Below are 11,964 nucleotides of genomic sequence, written 5' to 3'. Positions count from 1 at the left end.
GGGGTGTGTGTGTGACTGCAGGGGCAGGAGCAAGGGGAGAGGGCTGTGTGTGTGTGTGACTGTGCAAGGGCAGTGGCTTGGAGAAGGGCATTGGCTGCATCTCTTTGTGACTCTGAGGGAAAGGGGCAGATGCTGGGGTAGAGGAATGAGGTTAGGGCGGGGCAGCCATTTCACTGTTCTCTGCAGCACACACCAGGCCATATGTCCAGCTGGAGCCACCGTTGTCAGGGTTACACAGCTGTAGAGCCCCCGCCGTGCCAGGCCCCGCCCCATCCCGCGCCCCGACCAATGGGACTGGCGGTGGCGGCGAAGCCAGGTTCCCTTTGTTCAGCCATTTCAAGGGCCGGAGTTGTGTTTTCTTGCCGGGCGCTGAGACGCAGCGGGAGAGTACGGGCCCCTCCCGTCCCTCGCCACTCCCCTGCTGCCGGGCTCTGGGATGGTGTGGGTAGGTGTCTGAGCGCCGCGAGGGGCGGGCGGGGCTATCGCCCCCAAGCCGTCATCGCCAGCTTGCGCGGATAAGGGCGGCGGCAGTGCAGACGCCCCCGGGATGCTTCCTCCCCCGGGCGTAAAGGGTGAGTGGCCCTAGTGCCCCCGAGGCGGGGAGCGGGGAGCTGGGCATGTCTAGTCCCGCGCTCTGCCCTGACCCCGGCTTTGGGTTCCAGTCACCGCGCTGCTTAACGACAGGGATGCAGTGCCCGTGTCTTTGCTCCAGGAGGCCGGGGGCCCTTAAAGGACAGGGGCTGTGTACTAAGTACCAGCCATCGCGAGGCTGTAAGTCAGGTTAATGCAATACCCAGGCTTCAAGCGTAAGCTACACAGTCAAGAAACGAAAGTTTCCTCTGTAACATAAACTTTGCCATATTTTTTTTTGCCTTGCTCCCTTCATCGTGGGACTCTGTGTCTCCCCGATCTCTAGATTTGGTTGTGTGGGGTTTTTCCTTTAAAGAAAAGCTAAGAGAGAGAGAAAAGTCCAGCACTGGTATGGTTTATATATTCAGCAAGCTTAACTGATGGGACTTGTAAATCCTTTGCGCTAATGGAGCAGTGGAAATACCGAGGGCGAGTAGGCTTTTCGGTTTGGTACTGAGTGGCTTGCTTCCATTTGTAATCTCTGCAGCTCCTTGCTCTGAAGAACAGATTTAAAATTTTATTAAAGTGAATGTTTGAAATGAAATATACATAAGTTGAGAGGGAAACTATTGTACATCTGGGGTCAGTAATCTCTCTTTCTCTCTCTCGAATTTGCAATCTCCAGTTTCAGGACTGGAGTTGGAAAATTGTAACCAAAATGCTGTACATCTGTGTACACATATGGACTGTATATTATCCAAGTGAGCAGGTAGCAGTTTAAGGAATTTTCCACTGCACATTATTCCTTATAACTTCACCTATTTAATTTTTTATCCAGTGCTTATCTCCGTAGAGTTTGAGCTCTTCACATATATTATTTAGTGTTCAAGGACGCATAAGGAGCCTATGGCAGAACTGGGAATTAAACCCAGAGCCCTCGACCAGTGTTTAAACACAGTTTAAAAAAATTGGCAATATTTGTTCTCTTCTTGAAAATCCTTTTTGCGTACCATGTTTGAAACGTTGATGATCAGCTATTTTTTTTTTAGTTACGACTGGGAGAATGGGTGGAAAGAGGGTCGTATTTTTTTACAACGGGAGCAAACTATGCCCTTGTAATTTTTTTCTGTTTATAAAATGGCTGGAGAATGTGCCCGTCTTTTCCCCAAAAATAATCAGTAGTCAGGCAAAACTCAAAAATATTTAAACACAAAAGGTGATTATTTGGAAAATTATGAGCATGTGAAATGGGTTAGAAAGTAATATTTTTAATCTTTAAGTACAGAAGTTGTGGCTGGCATGAATATTGATTTAAGAACCAAATTCTACCATCACATATATGCAGAGTTCTCAATGACTTCCAACTCCAGTCCTGAATCGGGGCTGCAGCTGAATTTTGCTTGGCATGGCCTGAGGGAAAGTGACTTCATAGAATCTTGGCATTTCCAAGGAGGAAGCTGGGGACTTTAGTGGTCCCTAATGTAAATTAGAGCAACCCCAGGGACAGTGCTAACTTGTAGCCAGCTGCTGTGCCTCCCTATGGAGCTGTCCAGCAGCCTTGAATAGCTTGAGTACTGTGCAATTTGGCCATTTTCCACCTTTCCCATATCTGTGCCTTCCCAGTCCTGGCACTGGGGTGCACCAGAGGCATGACTACAAGGAGAGGTGACATAAGCCCATTGTACCTGCTCTGCACCACTGGGAAATCCTTCCAGAGCTGGTGTATGGGGGCTGCAGTGGAGTCCAAAATCCTAGTCACCCTGTCTGCAGTGAGCTTTTACTTTAAAATCTCCCATGGGTGCAGCTGCACTAATGTAGTCCAGGTGCTGAAGATCTAGACAACAGGATGGTGCAAAATGTTAGCACTATCATCAGTGGGGCTTTACCAGTGGTAATGCAAAAATGGGGGGTTTTAAAATATAGATATTTAAAGTTAGGTATAGACAAGGCCTGGGAGCCCAATTATTGCATCTGAAGGATGAATTTTGCTGTAACTCGGTCTTGTCACTGCTATCCCCAGTGGGAGTGACTATTTATTAAATTAATCCACTCTTGCAAGCTGTCTGGGCAGATAAAATTAAAATACATCTAAAAACTCTTCCCACTGTCTTATGGTAGTAGTGTGGGAAATCTTGATTATTGTGCATGAAATATCTTACTGACCTATTTATCCTCACAAACGAGTAGAAAATGGCATATTTTAATGAGGGTAGAGAAGTAAACTGATACGGCTCATTTCTAGCCATCAAAAGAATGCATTCTTTTTTCCTAGCCAGCCTCAGTATTAGTGTTATCAGTTAATTAACAAATTGTTGAAATAAATATGAAGCCTACTATAGATTGGATGATTCTGAGGCTGAGTCTAGATTTTGTATTTTCAAATCTGACACATGGCATACAATTAAAAATCTTTAAATAAAAGTGCATTTTGTTTGAGTATAATATGGAAGCTTACTGTTAAACTATTTCCCTATTACACAGTTTAATTATGTGTAGCATATTTCATACAAACTGTTGTAAATTACTTTATAAAGTTGAAATGTGTACAGCACTGTATACAATGGCAGACACGGTGCCTGCCCTGAAGATTTTACAAGCTAAATAATTTACCAGTAATCAAAACTAAATACAAAAGAGGGGAGAGAGAGAGAGAAATTGAGAGGCCAAAGCAAAATTTTTTTTGGCTGAGATTAGAAAATAGATGGGAGATGATGAGGGGAAGAGATGCAGAAAGACTGTTCCAATATCAGGATCTGGAAAGAAGGCCCTTATACAAATTGTGGTGAGATGGTAAGAAGAGACTGAGGAGCCAATGGTAGACAAGAGGTCTGATTTGCATCAAAGACTGTTTACAAACAGACTTGCAGTAGTTTAATTAAAGGTTTAACTGGTTTGGTTTAAATAACATACAACAGCAAATCTCTGTATAGACCTACAGAGGGCAGGTGTACAGTGGCATAGCTATGGTGTAACTGTTCTGGCATAACCCTGTAGTGTAGATGCAGCCTACAGTGATAGGAGGAGGTTTTCTGTCACTGTAGCATCACCACCTTATCTAGAATGGTAGGTAGGTCAACAGAAACATTCCTCTGTTCATCTAACTGCTTTTGCACTGGGGAGTTAGGTTAGATTTTTCACATCCCTGAGCACTGTAGCTATGTTGAGCAGGCTTTATTTAGGTGTAAGAATGGGTTATATCTTTTAGCTTAAATCAAATCCTTACTCACTTAAGCCAAATGAGTATAAGCTACTTTTAAACTGAAATAACTGTGTCTACACAAGGCTTTGCACCCATTTAACCAAACTGATTTTTAAATAGATTTGAGTTAAACCGGTGCAACTTTCTGGTGTAGACAAGCCCTAAGGTACACTAGTGAAATCAGGAGTGACTCCAGTGAACTCCATTGGGTTACAGAATATGAGATCAGCATAAAGGATGAAGGTCTGAATGGCTGAAGGATGTCCATAAACAGTAGTTAACAAAAAGAGGAGGTTTGAACTGTTTCTCAAAATAAATGGAGACCCAAGGTAACTGAGTAACTTTAGTATGAGGGTGATGTGATTGCACTTCTTTTTATGTGTGGAGAAACTAGTCATCATCAGTATTTTGAAAATACTGCAATCTGGAAAGCTGAGACTTCAGGAGGCCACAGGAAAAAAAATAGTTGTAGTAATCAAACTGAGAGGAGAGAGTTATTTTGATTGTATTAGTGATTTCTATTTACCAAATTGACATATTAAATATAAATTAGTTATCTCTGTGTAGTGCATATGAACATAAGAATGGCCATACTGGATCAAATCAATAGTCCAGCCAGCCCAGTGTTCGGTCTTCTAACAGTGACCGATGCCAGATGCTTCAGAGGGGATGAACAGAACAGGACAGTTATTGAGTGATCCATCCCCTACCATCCAGTCCCAGCATCTGGCAGTTGGAGACTTAGGGATACCAGTTGCATGATGTTGCATCCCTGACTGTCTGAGCTAGTAGCCATTGATGGATCTGTCCTCTGTGAACTTACCTAATTCTCTTTTGAACCCAGTTATCCTTTTGGCCTTCACATCCCCGGCAACGAGTTCCACAGATTTCTAGTGCATTGTGTGAAGAACTTCCATATGTTTGTTTTAAACCTGCTGCTTGGGAATTTCATGGGATGACCCCTGGTTCTTGTGTTATGTGAAGGAATAAATAATTCTTCCTTTATTCACTTTCTCCGCACTGTTCATGATTTTATAGACCTCTATCGTAGCCCCTCTGCTCATCTCTTTTCCAAGTTGAACAGTCCAATCTTTTTAATCTCTCCTCGTATGGAATCTGTTCCATACCCCTAATTATTTTGTTGTCCTTCTTTGTACCGTTCTCAATTCTAGTGTATCTTTTTTGAGATGGGGTGACCAGAACTACCCACAGTATTCAAGATGTGGGTGTATCATGGCTTTATACTGTGACATAATGATTTTTTCTGTCTTATTATCTATGGCTTTCTTAAGAGTTCCTAACATTCTATTAGCTTTATTCCTGCTTCTTCACATTGAGCGCATGCTTTCAGAGAATTATCCATGATGACTCTAAGATCCCTTTTGTGAGTGGTAACAGCTAATTGAGACCCCATCATTTTGTATATATAGGGATTATGTTTTCCAATGTGCATTACTTTGCTTTTGTCAATATTTAATCTCATCTGCCATTTTGTTGCCCAGTCACCCAGTTTGTGAGATCCCTTTGTAACTCTTTGCAGTCTGCTTTGGATTTAATTGTCTTGAGTAATTTCTTACCACCTGAAAACTTTGCCACCTCCCTGTTTACCCCTTTTTCGAGATCATTTATGAATATGTTGAACAGCACTGAACCCAGTACAGATCTCTGGGGGATCCTGCTGTTTCCTTCTCTCCATAGTGAAAACTGGCTATTTATTCCCACCCTTTGTTTCCTGTCTTTTAACCAGTTACTGATCCATGAGAGGACCTTCCCTCTTATCCCATGACTGTGTACTTTGCATAAGAGCCTTTAGTGTGGGACCTTGTCAAAGACTTTCTGAAGGTCCAAGTACACTATATCTGCTGGATCACGCTTGACCACATATTTGCTGGCACCTTCGAAGAATTCTAATAGATTGGTAAGTCATGATTTCCCTTTACAAAAGCCCTGTTAACTCTTCCCCAACAAATCGTGTTCCTCTTTGTGTCTGAGAATTCTGTTTTGTACTATAGATTCAAACAGTTTGCTTGGTACTGAAGTTAGGCTTACCAGCCTGTAATTAGCAGCAGAGAATCCTGTGGCACCTTATAGACTAACAGAGGTTTTGGAGCGTGAGCTTTCGTGAGTGAATACCCACTTCGTCAGACGCAGGTAGTGGAAATTTCCAGGGGCAGGTATATATATGCTAGCAAGCAAGCTAGAGATAACGAGGTTAGTTCAGTCAGGGAGGGTGAGGCCCTGTTCTAGCAGTAGAGGTGTGAAAACCAAGGGAGGAGAAACTGGTTCTGTAATTGGCAAGCCATTCACAGTCTTTGTTGAGTCCAGAGCTGATAGTGTCAAATTTGCAAATGAACTGAAGCTCAGCAGTTTCTCTTTGAAGTCTGGTCCTGAAGTTTTTTTGCTGCAGGATAGCCACCTTAAGGTCTGCTATAGTGTGGCCAGGGAGGTTGAAGTGCTCTCCTACAGGTTTTTGTATATTGCCATTCCTGATATCTGATTTGTGTCCATTTATCCTTTTCCGTAGTGACTGTCCAGTTTGGCCGATGTACATAGCAGAGGGGCATTGCTGGCATATGATGGCGTATATTACATTGGTGGACGTGCAGGTGAATGAACCAGTGATGGTATGGCTGATCTGGTTAGGTCCAGTGATGGTGTCGCTGGTGTAGATATGTGGGCAGAGTTGGCATCGAGGTTTGTTGCATGGATTGGTTCCTGAGCTAGAGTTACTATGGTACGGTGTGCAGTTGCTGGTGAGAATACGTTTCAGGTTGGCAGGTTGTCTGTGGGCAAGGATTGGCCTGCCACCCAAGACCCGTGAAAGTGTGGGATCATTGTCCAGGATGGGTTGTAGATCCCTGATGATGCGTTGGAGGGGTTTTAGCTGGGGGCTGTATGTGATGGCCAGTGGAGTCCTGTTGGTTTCTTTCTTGGGTTTGTCTTGCAGTAGGAGGCTTCTGGGTACACGTCTGGCTCTGTTGATCTGTTTCCTAATTTCCTCGTGCGGGTATTGTAGTTTTGAGAATGCTTGGTGGAGATTTTGTAGGTGTTGGTCTCTGTCTGAGGGGTTAGAGCAGATGCGGTTGTACCTCAGTGCTTGGCTGTAGACAATGGATCGTGTGATGTGCCCGGGATGGAAGCTGGAGGCATGAAGGTAGGCATAGCGGTCGGTAGGTTTTTGATATAGGGTGGTGTTAATGTGACCATCACTTATTTGCACCGTGGTGTCTAGAAAGTGGACCTCCCGTGTAGATTGGTCCAGGCTGAGGTTGATGGTGGGGTGGAAGTTGTTGAAATCGTGGTGGAATTTTTCTAGAGTCTCCTTCCCATGGGTCCAGATGATGAAGATGTCATCAATGTAGCGTAGGTAGAGAAGGGGCGTGAGTGGACGAGAGCTGAGGAAGCGTTGTTCCAGGTCAGCCATAAAAATATTGGCATATTGTGGGGCCATGCGGGTGCCCATAGCAGTGCCACTGATCTGGAGATATATATTGTCATCAAACTTGAAATAGTTGTGTGTGAGTATAAAGGCACAGAGCTCAGCAGCCAGTTGTGCTGTGGCATCATCAGGGATACTGTTCCTGACAGCTTGTATTCCATCTGTGTGTGGGATGTTTGTGTAGAGAGCCTTTACATCCATGGTGGCTAGGATGGTGTTTTCTGGGAGGTCACCAATGCATTGTAGTTTCCTCAGGAAATCAGTGGTGTCACGGAGATAGCTGGGAGTGCTGGTGGCATAGGGTCTGAGTAGAGAGTCCACATATCCAGACAGTCCTTCAGTGAGAGTGCCAATGCCCGAGATGATGGGGCGTCCAGGATTTCCGGGTTTGTGGATGTAATTGCCAGGGTTGCCTCTGAAGCATTTTTTAAAAAAATGGCACTATGCTATCTTTCCTCCAGTCATCTGGTCTGAAGGCTGATTTAAGTGATAGTTTATATACCACAATTCTATTTCTGCAATTTTATATTTGAGTTCCTTCAGAACTCTTGGGTGCATACCATCCGGTCCTGGTGACTTATTACTGTTTAATTTATCAATTTGTTCCATGACCTCCAGTGTGTATATATTTATGATTGCTTTGAGGACACTATGCAGCATCTGTATCATCAAATCATTTAACCTTACTGTATTTCCACAACATATGGTCATAGTATACATTTCAGACCATTGTATAAATTTGTTTATGCTGCAGTGGAAGATGGTATTAAGATCTGCCCATTCCATTGATTACAGTAGTTCTGTAGTAACTAAAACACCTATTGACCTGGTATTTAAGTAAGAACAACAATTAATTATTGCACAATGTGGTCAATCTCCCTTATCTGCGATGTGGATGATTAGGTGTTTGTTTTTTTGTTTTGCTTCCTTCTTTCTTCCTTTCTTTCCTTTGTACTTTCTACTTTCTCCCCTCTAATCTCTCATATTGTGGGTTGGTTCTGGGAAGATGCCAGTACTAAGGGAAGGCCTCATTAAAGAGGTGCATCTTGCACTTGGCCAAGGTTGAGATCAACCTTTATATTTTCTGTTAATGTGTTCTATAGCTGGAGTCATAGAATATCAGGGTTGGAAGGGACTTTAGGAGGTCATCTAGTCCAACTCCCTGCTCAGAGCACGACCAATCCTCAACTAAATCAGTCCAGTGTGTACTTGGAAGACAGGAAAAAAATAAACAAAATATGTGGTGCCATAAAAGTATTCCCAGACAAGGAAACTTTTTATAAGTATAAACATAAAAACAAATATTAGAGCACCAGACTGAGATTTAGGAGACCTGGGATGAGATCCTTACCCCTGCATAGGCCCCTTTCTACCTGGTAAAAGGGCTGGAACAATGTTAGAGGTGTGTAAAAGCCTCAGTTAAATTTGTGGAGGATTCCCGCCCGAAAGACACTGTGGAAGACAGCATTAAGACTGCCTTCTGAGGACCCCCCTGAAGGCATAGGGTAGGGTCGTGCAGTGAGAGGAATATGTTGGGGATTGGGGCCACGCATGCAGTCCTGCTAAGATTCTAACTACTTCTGCAGCCCACAGGCCAAACTCAAGAAGGTTGTTGTAATTTATATAGGCCCCCAGGGTTGTCTAAGTTAAATTGAGGGCCTATCCAACTCCTGGAGCAGCCGAAGTTCAGGAGGGCATAAAGATGAAAAAGCTATACTAGCACCACGTACTCCCTTCCCCCTCTCCTGGGCTGTCAGTTCTTTGCTGTGTGTCTGAATTGCGGCACAGACTCTCACCTCGATCTCTACCATATTTCCACCTTGGCTGCTGACTTACTATTGTGCATTGGGCAAAATCACTTTGCCTCTCATTACATTTGTATTTTTATCTGTAAAATATGTACACAAAACTTATCCTCCCTTGTAAATCTTACGGAAATCTATGCATAAAAAGCACTCTATAAATGCCAAGTATTTTAATTTTATTACTATTACTCTCGTGGTGCTATCTCCTGTTAGTAAGTGGTCATCCCAATTTTGTAGCACTTTGCACATGCTAATATCTACTGTCATTGCATTCTTTCTACCTATGATGTAGAATTGAACATTCAGAATGGAGATTTTGAATTGTAGATTTTAAGGAATATATGTTTTGAGCTAGTGGATTTATACTATATTAATGGTTCTAAAATGTGATCTCTAGACAACTGGTGGTCTGCAGAGCTGTTGCCATCACAAATCATATTTAGGCAGATTTGATACTAATGTAAATCTCTACAGATTGCAGGGAGAAGGAATTTAACAAGTAGAAGATGAAAAACATAACCATATGCATTGCATTGCATCAAGTTAATCTTTATTGCTACTTTGTTCATTCATTTCATCTTTTTGATGCTCTTTTTGTGAAACCAAGCACTAGATCAGATGCCACAGGAAAGTTGTAGAGTTAGGGGGCTGGTGGTGGTTAACAAGAGGATCTCTGTTTACAGATATGGTCCATCATATGAAAAAACTTTAGAGCCATTATAACAGGGCTTCTCAAAGTGGGAGTTGGGACCCCTCAAGGGTCGCGAGGTTATTACATGGGGGGTTGTGAGCTGTCAGCCTCCACCCCAAACCTCGCTTTTTCCCCGGCATTTATAATGGCATTATTAATTAAAAACACTCTTTAATATATTTAAAGGGGGGTCGCACTCTGAGGCTTGCTGTGTGAAAGGGGTCACTAGCACAAAAGTTTGAGAATCACCGCATTATAATATCATACCTAACAGGCAACTGTCAGATGTAACTGGAAACATTTGTAACATTGTGTCATATTGAGTTCTGAAGTACCTCTTAAAAACATCTGTTCAGAGAAGCTACAAAAATGTAATACCTCAGGTACAGAGGAAACACAGATCACTGGACATGGAAAACTTAATAAATTCAAGTATCAGAGGGGTAGCCGTGTTAGTCTGGATCTGTAAAGGCAGCAGAGAATCCTGTGGCACCTTATAGACTAACAGACGTTTTGGAGCGTGAGCTTTCGTGGGTGAATACCCACTTCGTCAGAGGCAGGTCATCCCAATTTTGTAGGGATGCGTCTGACGAAGTGGGTATTCACCCACGAAAGCTCACGCTCCAGAAAGCTTGTCTTTATCGATAAGGTGCCACAGATTCTCTTGCTGCTTGCTTATAATTCAATGCAATTAACTTATTGTGACTTCCAAATATGAGAGTTTAATTTAAGAGAATATAAATTCAAAGCACTTTTGTTGTGAAGTTGTATAAATTCAATTAGTTGCTTCATTGTGTCTTTTTCAAATCTGCAGGCTAGCAGAATGGAATTAAGGCACCTGAAGTTTCTCTTAGTGGGTATAAGGTTATAGCTTTCACCTTTCAAGGTCCCATGTACATTTTAGACACTACTATATCGAAGAAATCTGTTATAATACGAGTAGTCCCTTGACATGGTTTTAACCTAATTTTGTCCTTGTAGGGCGAAATTGAACTCTGCATTAAGTCTTGAGCTTGAATATTTGTGGAGAAAATGATTAAAAACACACTTATGCGCTCTTATCAACGAACTGGTGTGACCAAATTCTGTGTTATTAACTTTGTGGGGATTGTTAAGGGTGGAAGCCAGATCCCCCAACACAATTGTTGCTACAGGCATCTAGGGTTTTCATACATCACAGCTGAGTCACTCGACGCTAGGTTGAGGGATGAACAGAACGTCAAAAAAAACGACCTTGACATTCTTGTAGAGGAGGGTGGAGCAGGGATATAACAGTATGTTTTAATAAATTATGTTAAAAGGTATTTATATTTGTATTTTCTTCGGTCGTTAAACAATCCAGAGTTTTATCATGAAGTTAGAGGACTAGAGACAAGGTTAAGGCATCACAGGATGGTCATTCATAGAATTTGATAATTGGTGTTTTTTTAGCACTTGTCAGGCGATTAAAAAAATTTAATAACAGACTTATCACAGTTAAAAGCGAGGTAATATTGGAACGTACCAATATATTTAAATATTTTTAGATGTTTTTACATTTTCCTGGAAGATGAATATGGACTGGGGTTTAACTGATTTAGCAGACCAGGAAATTGAACCAGAAGCAGTTTTTACGTGGTTTGGGGTCACTTTAGTAGTTATTTGGTAGTGCAAGTATTGCTGGGCGTGGCATAGGAAAGAACAAGAAGTGGAGAATAGTCGAATGTAGTATGTCATAGTTCTACATGAATCAGGGAAGTAAGTCTGATGAGGCAACATCTTTTTATAATTGAAAAGAGTTGAGCTTACATTCAGATCGTAGACTTCATGTACAAAAAAATAATGCGAAGTTCAGAAATTCTAAAACAATGTTGAAAACGTCTAGAAACCTGGTACAGGGTTCCAGTCTAGGTCCTATGTTCAGCCAATTGCTCAGAAAACAATTTTGTATCCATATTGTGCAGCAGAGAATTTAATGGCTGGGCCCACCTTTCTGATGTTGAGTACAATGATCACCTGATTAAGGCTGAGAACAGGCATTCCATGGCCTGGGATTGTTGGTAGCTCGGGAGCTTACGCAAGAGGGATACTTTGTATTATGTGCAAGATGCTGGCGTAAAGATTCCATCAATGCCCTTTCATTCCTCAGTCACCATTATAAGCTAGTAATGCCAATCCTATGCTAAGGGATAGGCTTCATGCCGCTTAGTTATAGTCATGATCCAGAGAGCAGGAGCGGGAACTGATGAATTGTAGACATTGTATCATCATTAGAGTCAGA

The 11,964-nt window shown here is 42.4% G+C and overlaps 1 protein-coding gene across 6 annotated transcripts in view; it reads left to right on the top strand.

Moving 5' to 3' along the window:
* Window positions 1–354: 354 nt before the first annotated feature.
* Window positions 355–11,964, top strand: part of TNPO1 (transportin 1) — a 179,205-nt gene continuing 167,595 nt past the window's right edge. For 5 of the 6 annotated variants that reach the window (XR_012656094.1, XM_032771660.2, XM_032771656.2 and 2 more), the window contains exon 1: window positions 355–445. Coding sequence is in view for 4 of the 6 variants with exons in the window: in XM_032771660.2 (XP_032627551.1) it covers window positions 437–445 (9 nt within the window). In the remaining 2 variants the exon portion in view is untranslated. Of the gene's footprint in view, window positions 446–554; window positions 573–11,964 lie in introns of those variants that run through there. The other variant, XM_032771659.1, reaches the window with a different exon arrangement.

The sequence above is a fragment of the Chelonoidis abingdonii genome, chromosome 6 (genome assembly GCF_003597395.2).
Source record: "Chelonoidis abingdonii isolate Lonesome George chromosome 6, CheloAbing_2.0, whole genome shotgun sequence".
Lineage (NCBI taxonomy): Eukaryota > Metazoa > Chordata > Testudines > Testudinidae > Chelonoidis > Chelonoidis abingdonii.
Note: the sequence above shows the minus strand (reverse complement) of the source record. Positions and strands in the feature narration are given on the sequence as shown.